The 17,807-nt window shown below is 44.9% G+C and overlaps 1 protein-coding gene across 3 annotated transcripts in view; it reads left to right on the top strand.

Annotated features, from left to right (window-relative positions):
- Positions 1–17,807, top strand: part of LOC131592431 (homeodomain-interacting protein kinase 2) — a 143,364-nt gene that overhangs the window by 91,577 nt on the left and 33,980 nt on the right. For 2 of the 3 annotated variants that reach the window (XM_058863929.1, XM_058863930.1), the window contains exons 3-8: positions 6,488–6,611; positions 8,706–8,825; positions 9,519–9,605; positions 10,696–10,880; positions 14,611–14,773; positions 17,341–17,560. In XM_058863929.1, coding sequence (XP_058719912.1) covers positions 6,488–6,611; positions 8,706–8,825; positions 9,519–9,605; positions 10,696–10,880; positions 14,611–14,773; positions 17,341–17,560 — 899 coding nt within the window. The remainder of the gene's footprint in view (positions 1–6,487; positions 6,612–8,705; positions 8,826–9,518; positions 9,606–10,695; positions 10,881–14,610; positions 14,774–17,340; positions 17,561–17,807) is intronic. The other variant, XM_058863932.1, reaches the window with a different exon arrangement.

Raw genomic sequence — 17,807 nt, 5'->3', positions numbered from 1 at the left:
ACTGATTCAGATATTTCTTGAAGTGTTGCAGTCTGATCTTAAGGGACGGGCAAGAGCAGTGTGAGCAGTGCAGTGTTGGAGCTCCCTTCTTTCTAGTGGTGTTTGTATAGATGGTCTGGCAGCCCTGGAAATGGCTCTGGCTATACCCACAGTCCTTCCCAAAAACCAGGTGCACCTGGGTTTGACCTGTGAAATACAGAGCCTGCTAGAAGGCCCTGTAGTGGCAGTGTCCTTTCTTATCATTGAAAGCAACGCATCTTTGTAGGCAAACAGTATACTGTGACCAATTGGGTGGCATTCCTCTGTGGTCCTTTCCCTCACCCAGGAATAAACCTGAGCTGACTGGCCTCCCCGTGGCTGGAACTTTATGCTGGAATCTGAAAGGCATAGTGTGCCTGCATATTCTGGAATGAGTCTCCCAGGGCTGACCCTTGCTCAGGGATGCAGGAGAAATGCAGAAGTCCACAATGAGGGTGAGCCCAGAATTTCCCTGCTGAGTGACACAAGTGGGGCCTAGAGCTGCTCTCCTGTGCCCTGCATGCCATGGGGAGTGAGCAAGGAGGAGCTGTTGGTGCTTGTAGGTGTGTTAAGCTCTGGGGCTGGTGGCTGTCTTTATCACAGACACAAAAGTCTGCAGATGCCCAGCCCTGGAGCAGAGGATGGCCTTAGTCTGGGTGTCATCCATATCTGATGTCTGCGTCCCTTCCGGGTGTCTGTGTGAGTGGAGAGGTGGAGGGGTGAGGGAAATAGCAACTGTAACCTTTTACTTCCAGAATATGATGAGCCTCTCTCCTTTTACATCCTTTCACTTTAGAAATTATTTAGAGTCCAAGAGGTACAGAGGAACAAAAAAAAAGATTCTCTGTGCATTTCACCTCCATTACCTTAGAGTTAAAGGTACTCTTCATTCTACAGTACATGGCAATAAAAGATGGACATCTCCACAGAATACAAAAGAGTCAAGTGAGCAGGTATGAGAAAGAGTCCATAAAGATGCCAAAGAAAGGGTTTTTCTGAGAGGAGGATAGAGCTCCATCACTTCAATAAAAACCCCTTTGTAAGACACACAAAGGATGCAGTTCCTTGTCCTCACAAGAGGTATCTTGGTGCATGGGAGAGCATCAGCCAGCCCTGAGTGAGGTGAAGCCCTGGCTGTGCAGCTGGTCAGTGCATCCCTGCTTGGGCAGAGGAGCTCAGCTCCTGCCTCTCTGCCCAGGGCTTCCTGAGTGGAGATGTGAAAGCTGCTGCTTCCTGGAATTGAGGCTTTAGCAGGTGACTCAAGCAGGTAGGGTGAAACAGGAGCTGTGTGTACCAGCTCAGAGACATCTTCACTGCAGGTCTGTCTGCACTGCCTGCAGCTGCCCCCAGCCTTCCTCTGGAAGCAGGAGCACTCTCTGCTCAAGGTGCCAGCAAGTATCAAGTCTAGAGTTACATTTTTGTCTGATGTGTATACTTGTCCATGAAGGACTCTGCTGAGACTATCACGCTTGGCCATGGGACCCTACCAGAGGTGGTAAATTATCCCTGAGGAAGGCAGTTTGCAGGGAAGTTTTAAAATTCAGAAAGAGCCCAGCTCTCTGAATCTGAGTCCGTGCAAATGAATTTTTTTGGCATTTGTTTTTAATGTCCTGTGATGTGTGGGTGAAAAAGCCAGCGAGCTAGACTGGTAATTAATTTTCCTGACAGAAACACCAGACAATGAAATTACCCTGCCACAAAGCAGGGTTGCTAAAGTAAATACTCTGCCAGCAGCAGGCCTGAAAGCAGGACGGGGTCGTGTGTGAGGTGCAAGCAAATGATGAGATGGCACTTCTACCTCTGGGGACCTGTGGGTGCTGCCAGCACGGGGACCCTGGGACACTGGCAGCACTCTGGTGTACACAGGCACATTCAAGCTGGGCTCCAAAGGATGGGGGACTGACTGGACTTACTGCTGAGCCAAGGAACAGGTCACTCATTGCTGTCCAGGCAAGTAATTTGGTCAGAAAGGGGTAGGAGATGTGGGAAGTGGGGATGGTTGCTTTTGTCCTGGAGATAGAAGCTCTTGGCAGGGCTCTTCAGTCTTTCCCAGGCTGGTGGCAAGTGGTTTCTAAACCTTTGGTCTGTGATGGTGAGATCTGTGGGAGCTGTAGAACAGGTTGTGCCTGTGCGTGCAGGAGGGGAGTGCCTTTTGTTGGAAGACATCGAGGGCAGCTCATGGGAGAGGAAGGACAGGAGGGCAAGTTTTCTGTTTTCCTTCTGTGTGTCTTGTACTAGAGGCAGGAGTTACTGTGCCAAGAGTGTTGCCGATGCACAGCCAAGAAATGGGTGGAGAGCAGGAAATGGGGATGTTCTTGCATGTGTTGAGGTATCTGGCAGCTGGCTCCATTGTGTGCTGTCAGACAAGATCCCCACCACAATCGAAAGGTTTGGTGAGGCTGTGTTAAAAAACCTGGATTGTTGGTACAGAAAATATTTCTCTGTGCAGTCATGGAGAGAGATCTGCTGAAGATCTCCGTGCTGTTCGGGGGGGTCTCCTGCCATGTGAATCGTCCTTCCGATTTATGATTGCAGTACTCGGATGTGCACACTTTCATAGGGCATTTCCCTTGTTACACGGTGTTAGCAGCTGCAGAGTGGAGAAATCCCACACAAGAACTGGTTAAGGCATGGAAACTGTTTTCTTTCCTTTTTGGAAAGAGAATTACACCATCTTTAATGCTGAGCTAAATCTGAGTGCTTTTAGGAAAACAAGGGTCAGTTGTGGAGTGGACTGCATGCACATTTTAGGACCAGAGTTATTTAATGTATTAATTATCTGTAAAAAGTGCTGGACCAGTAGTGAAATGTTCAAGCATGCAGATATCACAGACTTGCTTAGGTTAGGCTACAGAAAAGAGTGAGGAGCATTTAAAGGACTTGATCTAGATTACAGGAAACATTATGCCAGATCAGTGCAGTACTGAAAGGCAGTAAACACTAGAAGAGAAAAAATGAACTATTTCTGCATAATTCTGTGTCCTAAATTAACTGCAGCTTCTCTGGAGAAAGGACTGTGTGTCTCAGAGGATCTCCCAGATAAAACATCTGCTGAAATGCCTCGTGTCACTCCAAAAGCAAACAAAATATTAAGCTTAGGGAAGACTGGAACGCGAAATCATTCTGCAAATAGTGTAAAATAAGTCTGGGGAATGTCTTTGTGTTTAACTCTTTCTAGGTCTGTTCAGCCTGTCTCCAAGCAGTCATGTCAGGAAGAGGAGTTGTAGGGTCAGGCAGTGGAAGTGGACTGAAACGTCCATGGGATGGTACACTGAGAAGCCAGAAGCTGCTGCAGACATGGGAGAACAGGGCAGAGCTATAAAAATAGCTTGTGTTAAAGGATAGGTGATTCAGTCACTTCCATCTTCACCTCTAGACCAATCTATGTGAACATGAAGTGAAAGGTGACAAATTTAACCCTGGTGAAGGAAAACCAAGCTTTAAACAGCTGAGCTAGGATGCTATTGAAAGCAGAAGGTTGCCTATGGAACTCTGTGCCACAACATGTGATCGAAGTCAAGATCTCACCTTGTCTTAAAAAACTGACATGCTTATGTTAAGAAAGAGAGGAGTTGCACATTAGATCCTATGTACAGAAGGATGTATGCGTCCATAACTGAGCATAAAGAACAATATCCACCACAGCAGAGGTTCAAAAGTATTTAATCAATGGACAGATTATTTCATTACAGAGCTCGTAGCATCCTGCCCCAAAATTCTTGGTATTGACCATCTCCAGCAGGCAGAGCACTGCTCCTGGTGACTGCAGCTCCCTCTTTCACACAGCAAACAGGAGGTATCTGCTGGCTGAAAACCTGGCAGCCTGTGTGGTGTCCACTACCTGTTGCTCTTGAGATGTCTTAATGACTGCTTAATTACATTAACAAGACCTTTTTGTCTTAGGCCACTCCCTCTCCATGGAAAAATCACAGTTATGATGTGAAGACTGGGAGAAAACCACAACAACTGGTGGCTGTGATGTACATGAGGCCCCTAGATATAGTCCCTTCTCACAGGCATTCTCACCATTATTAGAATTCATAGAATGAGTGGTGTTCTGTTTAGTTGCATTTTATGTGTTTAAATAATATGGACATTGATTAGTGCTTTTCTTCCCAGATGCAGAGATGAAAAATTTCTGATGCATGTAAAAAATAAATTCTCTCCTAATTCCTGCACTCCAGAAAGTGGAGCTCTCAGGAAAACCCACTGGACAGCTAAAGACTTGGGAGAAAGAAAAAAAAAAAAAAGAGAGAGATTTTGGAACCTCATATTCTAGGTCATCCCTTCTTGCAGGGGTCTGAAGGTGTTGGCAGCATAAGTGTGGGGAGAGAGGAAAGGAGGTGTGTGCTGCATATGACAGCAGTGCAAGTGTTTTCTGTGAACAGGGAGTTTTCCACACAAAATCATGTTGGGAATATCCCTGTAGTCCACCCCTCCACTTGAGTTAGTGGGAGGGATTTGAAGTTCAGGCGATTTGTGGCTGAGCTCTCATTAGTGACCGGGGACATTTCGTTCACAATGTGGAAGGCAGGCAGGGAGAGGCAGATGGCTTTGAATGCAGGATTTACATAGTAATGAGATTCAGGTCACCATAGCTGTCTTTTTCTCTCTGCATTTTGTCTAGGTGTCGAGTAGTGTGTAGGGATGACAGGGATGACGGGATGACGGAATGGGAAGGAAAAGAGGAAAATTAACCCCTTGTTCATGAGGAGAGATTGCTGTTAGAACAAAAAGTTTATCACAGTGAGCTAAAGAGCAGTAGGGTATGACAATGACAAGCACAGAGGAAGCTAGAAGGGCTAAAGGTAGCCACTTTTTAAGTTTCTGACTTGTTTTTTTGTGGGAATGGCACAAAGAATTCTAACTTTAAAATCCCAGGATTTCCTGTAATTTTTATGTTCTGCATTTCTGGTTAAGAAGAGGTAGTTTGGGACTTTTATCATTACAAGTCCCCTCAAAACTGGAGCAGTTTGTGGACTGAAGATGGAGCATGTATTCTTGCTACAGAGTCTTTGTCTCTTTGGAAAAAAATTACCATTTTGCTTGGTTTCTTGTCTAAAGACTTGTCTTGACATGACTGTGTAATGGCATGATTAAAACATAATATTTTCCACTGCAATTGGTAATCCTTAGTATGATCTCACTAGTGTCAGATCTTATCCTGATGACAGATGGGGAACTGGGAACCATGGGTCCTATTTCAAGCTTTGGATGGTGGCACTTGATTTGCTCAATAGCCAACTCCAGGCATTCCCAAAATATGCATGAGGGCCCAAGAAATCCCAAGGCTATATTTAAAATTATGAATGTTTTAAAGCAGTGTGTGTTTTTTTTATCAGTCTTCTGCTCTTTTTTTCTTTTTAGTTAGAGGGTTATGGGAGAGTAAGTTATTCTTCCTTCTGTACGTACCATGAAACCAGAAGCTGGGGCTTCAGAAGTGTTGCAAGAAGAACAGGAGAGAAGCTTTAAGAGATCCTTGTATAAATAGGAACTGTGTTATATAACTGCAGGTGGACATCTAGGCAGAGGTGGGATAAGTAAGGAAGGTGTTTGTGTGTACAAGGTTTTCAGTATTTGGAAAGTATTTTTGGTTCTTTCACACAGAAGTTTTTGAAATGCAGAATGTTTGGAGCACATAGGTCAGGACTCATCTCACCTCACCTTGGCCACTGGAGTTGAGCGAGTTCATCTAACCTCATCCTACAGACTTTTCAGCATCAGTGGAGAAGGATTCCAGTCACCCCAGGGCAGTGGGACAGGTTCCCCCTGGAAGGGGAAGGAGCAGAGGTGCTTTGGTGGCATCTCCTGGAGACTGCAATAAATGCATAGCCAGAGAGGTGCTGCATTTTGGCTGCTTGGGCTGAAAGGGAAAGGAAAATCTAATCAGGCGCCTGGGACAAACTGGGAAAGGAAGGCTTCTTGGCTACTTCCTCCTGAGGAAAAGGCTTAGGTCTAATAGATCTAATTACATTATTTCTCTGTTTTATTGTTACTGCCATTTGTTTAAAAAGTCAGTAATCCTTTTATACCAGTCCTGTAATGATTATTTAATGTCTTGCTGTTTGTGAACCCACGGAGCTGTGTGAACAGAGGATGCTTCACTGCGGGGGATCTGCACAGTTCTCCACAGGACAGCAAGCTGGGCCTGAGAGCCTTGATTGGGTGCCTTCATATTCCCACTTGCTGGATGAAAGCAGCAGTAGTTCTCTCCTTTACAAAATGCTGCCAAATGTAGGGCTGTCTCTTGGCTGTATATGGGCACAGTACTCTTCTGTAAGGATAAATATTCACCAACTAACGTTTGGTTAGCAGGCACTGTGCCAGTGACCAGTGTGTCCCTCAGCTCTGTCAGAGCAGTGACACTTGTTGGTAGCAGCTCTGAGTGTCACGATGGGCACCAGCTGCCCTACACCAGCCGAGCCGTTCTGCCCCCCTTGCTGATGTTTTCTGACCTCTTCCTTTGCAGAGCCCCTGAAATCATCCTCGGTTTACCCTTTTGTGAAGCAATCGATATGTGGTCATTGGGATGTGTCATTGCAGAGCTGTTCTTGGGCTGGCCCTTGTACCCGGGAGCTTCAGAGTACGATCAGGTGGGTGTGGATATTGCCCTGGGTGCTGGTAAGTGCTCACATCTTCTTCCCTTCTCTTGTCAGAATGAACAGATGCCAACTTTTTCACTTTTGCTAATGATGGATCTGTGTTTCTTTCTTTCCCAAGTCAACATTGTCATTATGCACCTGGGTATCTATTCCAGGTAACCAGTGTGCAGCTTGGTTCGCTGGCTTTTAAGACCTGGCCGCCTGAGTGAAGTCTCAATTGAGAGTCAGCGCTGCCATTGACTGGAGACTGTGTACATGTCTCTCCTCACTGAGCAGAGCAGGCACCCGTTCTCTGCTGGAACAGCAAGTGCTGTATAAAGCCTTATTTGTCAGAAGAAACTGCACAAACTCTACTGCATTTCATAACCCCTTTTATGAGAGTGCATATTAGAAGCAACGACAAGAAGGAGGACGTTGGCATTGATGTAGGCTTCCAGATAATATAAGCTGTCATCCCTTTTCTCCCTATAGGATTTTATGCTCTTTTTGTAGACCTAAAACCAATAATGCAGCAGCAGCTAGAGCCAGGGCTGTAGAATACTTTGCATTTCCATAGTATTCCTCAGGCTGATCTTAGCTGTCTGTAAATACAGTCTGAAAAGGGTCTTTTTTTCTTTTAGGAAATAAATTTTTTTAAAAAGAAAAAAAAAAAGGCAGGATAATAAATAAGTTTTTCACACAGTGAAATGTTTTCTTGACTTTTCTTTTGAAACTAGTATTTTTTTAATCAGAGCTCTAAAGGTAAAATTTGGCAGGGGAAATAACGTGCAGCAAAGAGCAGGGCTGTCAGTGACTCTAACGGAAATCAGATGTAGCAGAGAAACTTACAAGCATTTGAAAATCACATACCAAGCATGAAGAGTAGATTTCTTTCTCTTCCCTGTTGCACCCCAAAAGCCATAAAACACACAGCTGAAAAAGAAATCACCATACCTTACTGGCCAGCTTGACTGCCCAGCCAAAAGCTTCCTCTAGTAAAGTGTGACGAGGGCTCCTGGGGAGCTGGGAAAGGGGTAGGGGCTGATGCTGGCCCCTGGCTGCAGCGCTGGCACTGGCTGCAGGCAGGATCCTGGTGCCTCTCAGGTGTGTGAGCTCTGATGGACCTAAAGAGCTGCAGAGCTGAGCAAGCCATGCACAGTGAACTGGGGCCTGAGTGCTTGGAAGTGATTGAAACCACGACTGCTTTTCATGCCTTTATTTATTTAATGTTTTTATCAGTCTCTGTTTCTTCTCTCAAAAACACTTTGCATTCTTCCCTAGAATATTCTAGAGTAGGTGACTGGTTTTAGTAGTTTTGCAGAGTTTGCAGCAATTTTGCAGAATGAAGCCGTTCAGGAGTCAGGAGGTGCCAAAGTTAAAGTTTCGTGTGGCACCTCAGGCATGTGTGACATTGGTCTTTAATTGTGTAATCACAGACCCTTCCTCCTTTATAAATAAATAAAAGTTTGAGATCCTGGAAACACAAATAGAGTGTCTTTTTGCTGTATGGGTGCCAATGAGGTCATGCTTGTGGATGCAACCCAAATAACATCATGTAGTCAGCAGAGACAAGTAGTTTCCATACCATGAGGGCGTCAGTTGGCTTGAGTGTATATTTCACCTTAGTTCAAAGCTAGTCACTTCATAATCCTGTGTTTGGAACTTCAAACTGCTCCTAGGACAGGCTGTGTGCTCAGGTGGAAGAAAACCAGCAAGAGTTAGAGAGCAAATATCAAATTTGCTGAAATGACTTCCTGGAGAGGAGAGGGTGCAAAGTATTGAGACATCCCATTGAAATCACTGTGTGGGTCCTTCTCTTTGATCTTTAAAAACTTAGGGACTTTCCTCTTTTCATCCTTAGGCCTTGTGGGAATGCACTCTAAGGGTGAGTTTCTAGTGGTGTATGTGATAAATGGAAGGAATTACATACAGAAATTCTCTTCATCTCATTCCTTGCACTGAGTTTTTTGGGGTGAAGTCTTTCTATGTGCTACATTTTCTTTTTTTTGTCTGTTCTGTTGGTTCAAATGCCTCCTGCACTCCTTCAAGGAAGATCTCCAGAGATCTTCACAGGACAAACGGTGACCTCTCATCCTTCTCTTACAGATTCGCTACATTTCACAGACGCAGGGCTTACCAGCAGAGTATTTGTTAAGTGCAGGGACAAAGACCACGAGGTTTTTCAACAGGGATACAGACTCACCATATCCCTTGTGGAGGCTGAAGGTAGGAAGACATTACCTTGTTTCTTTTACCTAGCAGCTGTTGGTTGGAAGTGAGGAAACATTCAGGTCACCTCAGAACCTAAGTTTCTGCTTTTTGCAGTGCAGCACAGACATAGGGGTGGGTACTGCTCAAGGTAAAACTGCCATCCCCAAAATTTGGAGCCTATAATGCACCTGCTTGGCATTGTGATGTTGGAAATTTAAGTCCAGCGTTGACCTGGAAATCTCCCTCTAAGTAGTCAATGAATTGGCCTGTAGTGAGCAGACTTTGCTGTAATGTCTAGCTCACTGCAGGGGAAAAAAAAGGCAAGCATTTTAATTCTGCAATCAAAACTTCTAGTAAAGCAAGTGAGCTCTGAGTGTCCTGTGCCAGCGTGTTTGGCTGTGTGCTGTCCTCAAGGAGAGAGGCCAGTGGGCTCCTGGGATGGGATGCTGCACCTTATGCCAGGGTGGATGTAAGAGACCCACCGTAGCTGGGAGGGCCCTCAGAGGTCAAATAGAAGAGATAAATCACCTTGTGTCATTCAAGATGTCACATAAATGTGGTGGAGATTGTGTAGATGGTGTCTGGTCAGGCAAGAGGGACACGATGGTCCCTGATGAGGACAGGATGAGGCACATGTGGGAAGTGGCACATAATCTGCAGCTGGTTGCAGGGCAGTGTTGGTCAATACCTCTGTCCTGTTTTGAGCAGACGCCAGATGATCATGAGGCAGAGACGGGAATTAAGTCAAAGGAAGCGAGAAAGTATATTTTCAACTGTTTGGATGATATGGCACAGGTAAGAGCACTGGTGAGTAACAAGCAAGACTGTTCACATGCTTTTCAGCAACACTAAAAAAATGGAATGATCTAAGTTCTCTATGTATCCTGTTCTTGGGTCAGCTTCTGAAAAATACCAGGATTATGCCTACCAAATTAGCTGTTAGGTGCTGCTTTGCAGGGGTGACTGCACACAGGGGTATGTGTGCTGTAGTAAAGCAGCCTTGGTGAGGCACATCTCTGAATGTTGAAATCCTGGGTTTTCTCTTCTCTTCTCTCTCCAGTGCTCTTCTGTATGACTGCTGGCAAGTCACTTGGCTGTCTGTGCTTTAATATTTCCATTCGTTAAAGGGTGACAGTGGAAATATTCACCATGGGCACAGAGGAGTGTGCTCACTGTAAAACATCTCTACCTGGGGGAAGAATGGGAAGTACTAATTCAGTGTCAGTTCCATATTGTTGTGAGAGCTAATCCCAGCATAACCACTGTTGTGACAGGAGTTTGTGCTGACAAACCAGGGTCCAAACTGGCCCAACACTAGCACCAAACTGGGGTTTGTGCTAGCAAGGTCTAGACATTGTAGCGAGTAAAACATGTAAACATGCAGGAATGGAGGACTGGAATCAGAGGAGACTGGATAATTCATGAAATAATGTGACAAGTCTTTTTTTTTTTTTTCCTGGCACCTGATACATGAATGTGATGTTTTTCATAAACCTACTGACAATTTTTATGTATTTTATATAATTTTTGCTCACAGGACACATAGATAAGTATCTGATGGCACAGTGTATGATAAATACTGTGATTATCAGAGCTTGCCTGCTACCACATGGAAGCTGTTCATCTTCAGTGGAGAGTGACTAAGTGTTTCATTAGCCACTGACCCAGGCGAGCTGAACACTTAACAGTCTGTCTGGAGATGTGACATGCACAAGCCAGATGAGTGGCCACCACGGAGTCTGGCGTGGCTCGTCAGCAGCTACTCCTTTAGACAAGGAGGCTCACAGGGCACCAACATGCTCCAAGGAGGAGTAAACACAGTTTGCTGGAGACCTGACCATCTGCTCTTCCCCTTTGGCACTCACTCCTGTCCCTTCTCCTTTAGGTAAACATGACAACGGATTTGGAAGGAAGCGATATGTTGGTGGAAAAGGCAGACCGGCGGGAGTTCATAGATCTGTTAAAGAAGATGTTGACGATAGACGCGGATAAGAGGATAACACCCATTGAAACTCTGAGCCACCCTTTTGTCACCATGACGCACTTGCTCGACTTCCCTCACAGCACACAGTACGTGGCTTTTGTTCCCCTTGGGCTTTGAATTGAGGGGTGAAGAGAAGAGCTGGTTGTGGTGGAGACCAAGTGTATCTGAGGGGCTTTGTTAAAATGTTTAATCCCTAAGTTTTCATCGTTTCCTGCTTAAAAAAAAAAAATAAAAGACAATTTCCAGCTCAAGGTTGCAAGAATTGTGTTGTAGGTGCTTGGCATTTAAAACGCTGCAGTGTGTGCTACATTAATTATGTAAATATTCAGTAATTACATATTTTTACATTAAAATGCAGAAGAAATTATGCAATTAGTGCTGAAAGTACCAGTCTATTTCGAAGTAATATAGTCCTGATTGTTACTGGAGTAATCAACCTTACCTGCAGCGGGGAGCCAGCCCTTCCTCCCAGAACCTTCCCATCATGCCAGGAATCAGTTTGGGGCTGTTTGCTTTTTAAGGGAAGAGCTGTTCTGCAGCAGGCTGTTTTACAGGCATAAGCACCAGGACAAGGAGTTCACTTTTTAGCTTGGTTGTTGTCCACCTGTGTCACCTTAAATACCACGTTCTCACCTCATCTGACACATGTGGAATGGGGACGGGCTCCGCTGCCTGATGGAGATGAGATGAGAAGAAGTCGTGTCTTTAAGCCTGACTGCCTCTTCTCCTAAGGCAGCACCACAGAGCACAGCAGCCTGAAATGCAGGATACCTGCACGCAGCCCACTGCCCATGTCCAGTTCATATAGGGACAGGCTTCTCAGGTGTAAGTGGAGAAGGTAGACACATAGTGGGAGTTTTCCAAAGCTTTTAGGACACTTAGCTTTGAACATCCTGCTTTACAGCACTTGGCAGTTAAAGGTGCTTTCACAGGCTGTCCCTTCTCCTTGACAGGAGAACAATTACTGGCACAGTGCTCTACTTCATTGGGTGCCATTTGTATGAGTGTTTTAAAGGCTGTCAGAAACTCAGGTACAAAATTAAAAGGGGCTGCTTGAAGAGCTGCAGAGCTCATGTTTTTGTGCTTCAGAGCAACAGGTAACTGTGTCAGCTGCCCTGCCTGTATGTGTGCCTGCAGTATTTGGAGTTTGTTTGAGGTAGCTTTCCCCCTTCGAAGTAGCTGCCTTTTTGTTACATTTATCACAAGATAAGAGCATCTGCTTACCAGAAGGTAGTGGGTGCACGATCTGTGTAGACCCAGACTTAGCCTGCACAGCCATCTTTGAGCATTGTTACCTATAAATAGATAGTAAGTGATAAATTAAAACAAGATGGGGGATGATTGTGCTAAACAGGAAGAAAGTAAAGTTTCATATAAAAAGCATTCATGAAAAAATATTACAGGAAAAATACTGAGTGAGCATCATAGACAATAGTCTTTTAATTTGCAACAGTCCTTCTGACTGTGCAACAACTGATTGTGTAAGATAGGAGAGATTTGTGACCTAATGCATTGTCGTCAGAAATCTTTCCACTAACGCAACACTCCAAAACCACATCTTCATTTTTGAAGTGCTCACTTGTGGCTGCTCAGGCAAAGCCCCAGAAAGATTGGAAACATCACTGGGGCCAATAGCAGTGAGAATTTTAGCCAAATAAAGAATTCAGCATCACGTCCCTGAATACTGAATGTGTGCCAGCCGGTGTGTAACCCCACAAGCCCCTCCACGCTGGAAGCGGTGACTGGCAAAGAGAGCAGTAAGCTGTAACCAGCATGGCAAGTGGATGGAACTTTGGTCTGTGATTACTTGTGGTTTGGAGAGTAGAAACATCAAAGCCTTGAAAGATGCAGGGAGCTATAATCTCTCTTGGAAATAAATTGGGCAGGCAGTAGAAAAAGTGAGAATATATGGAAGCTGTAGTTTCTGGAAAGAATGTCTGCTGTGGCATGTTTCAGAGAGGCTGCAAGTTCGAGCAGCACAAGAGGGGCTGTTCTGCTTTCTTACAAGCAGACAGCAAAGTGAGCTTAGCTTCCCATTTCACATATTTAACTTCCTGGCTCTTAAATTGCTGCGTACTCCTCAGACTTTGTCTGTTTTGCTTTGTCCCTGCTGGTTTTCTCCCCCACCTTTTTCAAAAGTAAAGCCAGAGAACATGGTGCTGCATTTGTAGAGCTTACACCTTGTTAGATAAAACCATTTAGTAACACACACTGTTCACCGTGTACAGAACCTATAGTCTTCCCAGTGCTTTCTTCTTTGTGAAGGGAGAATTATATTCATACTTGACTGAAAAGAAGTGATCCAATAGCCTTCTGTATTTATTTGTTAAATGTTTGATTTTGCTGCATGTTCTGTGACCAGCAGGTATAGTTCTCGAAGTGAATGCACATAATGGGCAGATGTGCACAGTGTCCTGAGCCTGGCTGGTCTGCAGGTGTTTATGGCCCAGATCCAGTTACCAAGACATTACTTGTAGGAACAGAGGTGACCATTTGAGTAAGAGACAAGGGATAAAAATATCTAGGTCCCCTTCATCAACCTTAGGGATAATATAAGGTTGTTCTCTTTGAAGGGACACTTTGTCTCTTAAAAATGATGTGAGGATATACCCCCTACCTCCAACACCTTAGAGCGTTACAAAACGGTCAGCATACAGCTGATTTTAACTGCCTGGAATTTCTCTTTTTCTGTGTTGGGATAATGGAAATCAAATGAATGCATTTATACTTTCTGAGGTTGTGTTTCAGACTCTGAGGTCACATTCGTAAAAACAGTTACTGTGGAAGAATTGTGAAAAACCTGTGTTGGTTTTCAGATGTCAAAAAGTGAGATTGTACTAAAAATACAGTGTTGCCCAGGCTCACTGTGTTGCTGTCTCTTAACCTCTGTATGCTTTGGTATTATAATTAATGAAATATGGACAGTTTCATCTACCAGCTGCCTACTGTGCTCTAGCAATGTAGAGAGTATTTAATCTCCTTTACTAGCGCACAAAATAGGATACTTCCCAAAATTTCCATTGCTGTATCAATAACATTTAAGGGAAAGTCAGTGTAAGAAAGAAGCTGTAATCATTCCCCCAGAGATCCAGTTCTCAGTGTGAGATAACCTCAGAACCAGATTTCCTCGGGGCACTGAGGAATTTGCTTTGGAATAACTTTTTGATATTAATTGTCCCATTGACTGCAAGAGGAGATGTCATGCTTCAAGATAAGCATCTGCACAAGTGTTCAACCAGACAGGGGCAATGTTTTAACTGCTTAGCTGGACTCAGCTCTCAGTGAACAACTACTTAAAAGGAACAAAGATGACTTTTTTGGGGGGTCTCGGTGATGAAGAGCAATAAAATTCTTCCTTGCAAAAGACACGTAAAACTATCTTTATGCTTACACTTAGGCAAAAAAGCATGAGTTTTCTTTTCCTCTCAGGCTCCATCACCATGAAAAAACAGTACCTTTCATTCTTGCTCTCAGTCTCTTTCAGTCTTTTAATATAGCCACTTTGTAGTTCTTGCCCTGTCCCCTAAAGAGCAACCAATTTGCTTGCTTTTGTGACTTGTATTGCAGTGCAGAGACCCGTGGGAGCACCCAGGAGTCCCAGGGCAGCTGCTCTCATCTTGGCCTCCTTCAGCACAGGGTTAATCTGCCTCTCACCAGTTAAGAGAGACCTGCATAAAATAGCAAAGGGCTTTAAGAGCCTAGAAAGTGCTAAGCCTGCCGTGGAGACCTATTGCAGGGCCACTGTGATGAACTGTTACCTGTGTGAGTCGCTTGGCTGATTCTCTCTGCCTTCCTTGCCCCCCTTTCCCCGTGCAGTGTCAAGTCCTGCTTCCAGAACATGGAGATTTGCAAGCGGCGGGTGAATATGTACGACACGGTGAACCAGAGCAAGACGCCATTCATCACCCACGTAGCCCCAAGTACATCGACCAACCTGACCATGACTTTTAACAACCAGCTGAACACAGTCCACAACCAGGTGAGGGCATCAATCACAGGCAGCCAGTGCTAGAAACATTTATGTCAGGAGGGCCTAGAAGATGAAAAGCAAAGTAGCATCCCATTTAACATGCCTGCCAAGAGATGGTGTCTTTCTGTTCTCCTTCCTCTGCTCTTTTCCTCATTCTCTTTTCTTCAGGCAAGCAGTAATCTTGTGACATTTTGTGTGACGGTGAAATGTTGCCCGTGTTGTTTATGTTGTTGTTGGGGTGATAAATCCTGCTTACTTGGGAAGTTGCTATGGGGAAAAGCTCATTAGTCCCTTAATGCAGCAAGCAGTACTTCACTCCCTGGGTCAGACAGAAGTATTTGTGATCTTACAGCTCTTCTTCAAATTGGCATTGAAGTAAAATGAATTTAAACCCTCTGTAACAGACACAGCACTGATCAACAGTAACTGATTGACAGGAAAGAAGGGTTTAGAGATAATGTTTATTCTTATCTCTCATTGCTTTTACTCCAGGGGCCACAGTTGATGTGGGGATGTATGTCCCCACTACGAACACATTGCACTCTAGTTTGGTGGGCTCTGGCTAATACAAATCATGCTTTGTATTACTTTTACTTGCCCCAGTGGTGGGGGGTGCTGTGTTAGCAAATTTTATGTGACTATCAGGATAAGTTGTTTGCTGTGGTACTGTATTACAGCAGTGAGAGGAAACTCTCCAGAGAGAGCACTCTAGGAGAGTGAAGCTCAAGAAATCGCTGCTTTGAAGCCTTTTGGGAACAGGCTGCTCAAGATTCACTCTAGAGATTGCAGGTGGCATTGCGGAAATGCTGTTTGGAAAGCGAGGGAGCTAAAGGAGTCTGTGTAGATGTGCAAGATGCTCCTGCGTCAGTGAGAAAACCAGACCTCTTGGACTCAGGTTTTGATACATGTGATCACAGAAGGTCTTTTGAAATCATGCAGGCAGGCACAGACAGAGATAGGTCATGACTTGGTGTGAGAGGGTATAAGTTACAAACACCAGTTCCCTTTCCAGGCTGTTTCTGAGATGCTGACTAAAGAAATGCATGCTGACTAAAGAAATGCATGCTACATGCTGCCCTAGGCCCCAGCTGCAGGGCAGAGACACCGTTTCTACCAAAGTTATTTGTAGGAAAGGCAGACTTGCTTTCATTTCCTCATGAAATGAAAAATTTTATGGGCTGGGGAGATCCACAGCCATTTGTGAATTCTCGTAAGGGATGCATGTTCTGAGCAGAATCAGGATGCCCAATGTTCCTAGAAGAATTGGTAGAGATATTTCCAGGAAGGGTGTTTTATTTGAACAAGCTCTAAGCCTTTCACAATTCTCTTCAACATACCATCTTGGCTATCTTTTGTTTCCTGTCTCTGCAAAATATCTGGGGATTGCCTCCTTCCAGTTATGGCTTCTGAGATGACAAATGTGGGAGCTGCTGTGGTTGCTGCTCAGTGTGTTGCACAGCAGAGCAGATTGCACTTCACAGCCTCTGCATCGAGAGGAGATGAGGAGAAGGAAGAAATATTTTGTTGTCACAGCCTTCATGGCTGTGGCAGTGCAGCATGGGTCCAGTGGCAACCATGGCAGTGCAAAATGCATAGTGAACTCTCTTCTGCACCTTGACTAAAGCCTCATCCTGGGTTTGTACATTTACCAGGAGGAAGTGTTGTCTGACCTATCTCCAGCAGTGTTGCTGGCATGTTTGGACAGAGGGGAAGGATGGAGTCTGGTCTGGTAGTGTCTGGCTCCCTAGGCATGCATGCTATGAACATCTATTTAGAGCAGTTGCAGAGCTGTTTAGTTGCCTTCAACTCTAAGACTCCAAATCCAATCCAAATTTTAAAAGGCAAAAAAAAAAGTCTTCAGATTTCTAGATTTTTGCAGAACTCTGGGATGATTTATTTTGGCTTTGAAACATCCCCTACTGGAGTTGCTGCTCTAAGATATTTTAAAGACAATTCAAGTGAAGTTCGGACTTGGCAAGTATTAGCATTACTTCTGTTATGTCTTCTGATTACTTCAAATTCCAAACATAATTCAAGGGGCATGTGCCATCTTAGATACAAGGCATCTAAGAGGAAAGGCCAGAATAGATTTTCCCTCTCAGGATGAGATTTCACAGGGCATGGAGGTGCTGAGTCTATTTTACCTCAGAAATGTGAGCAGCTTCTAGAGCTAGGTACATGATGAGTGAACAATGTGATTTGTGGATAGCAACATTTTCTGACCCCATCTTCCTCATACTGCAAATCAGAGCCAGTTGGGTGAGAAATGGGGCTGCAGTTCTGCTGTAGGGAATGTGCTGTGTCTCTGAGCAGTACAAGCAGTGCCATGTGGCCAGAGGTCCCATGGCATGGTACAGTAGCGGATACCTCGGGCAGATTGTGATCCTTCCCCCAGCACTGCCCTTGTCTCTTTACTCCTCAGTGTCCCGTTCTACCCCTTGTCTGCTGTTTTGGTTTGGTTTTTATTTTATCTTACACTATTTTACTTCATTATTTTTTGGATTTTGCTTCTTCCAGCGTACCCATCTCCCTCATTTTTTGTTTGTTTTTTGTTTTAATTCCCGTCATTCCTTTAGACCACCAACCTGGCTCCCACCTCCTCCAGTGCCACTATTTCCTTAGCCAACCCCGAGGTCTCCATACTAAATTACCAATCTGCACTCTACCAGCCCTCAGCGGCGTCCATGGCTGCGGTGGCCCAGCGGAGCATGCCCCTGCAGACGGGAACAGCGCAGATCTGTGCCCGGCCTGACCCCTTACAGCAAGCCCTCATCGTCTGCCCACCAGGCTTCCAAGGTAAGTGACGGCCTCACCAGGTCTCGGCCTGCTGCTTCGTCCAGCTCTTGTCGGAAATGAGTCTTCTCAGTGCAGGTCATGTGGCAGAAAAAAGGGCTGCCCTAGTAAATCACAGCAGTGAGGTTGTTAGAGATGGGAGGGTTTCTGTTGGCAGAGGATCTTGCAGGCACCTCTAACATCCTGAGCTGGAGGCAGCTGATACTGAGAAGGGGCTGGGGGACAATATGTGGTACTTGCCACTCTTTGC

Source organism: Poecile atricapillus, chromosome W (genome assembly GCF_030490865.1).
Source record: "Poecile atricapillus isolate bPoeAtr1 chromosome W, bPoeAtr1.hap1, whole genome shotgun sequence".
Lineage (NCBI taxonomy): Eukaryota > Metazoa > Chordata > Aves > Passeriformes > Paridae > Poecile > Poecile atricapillus.
This window is presented reverse-complemented; position numbering and strand designations above follow the sequence as displayed.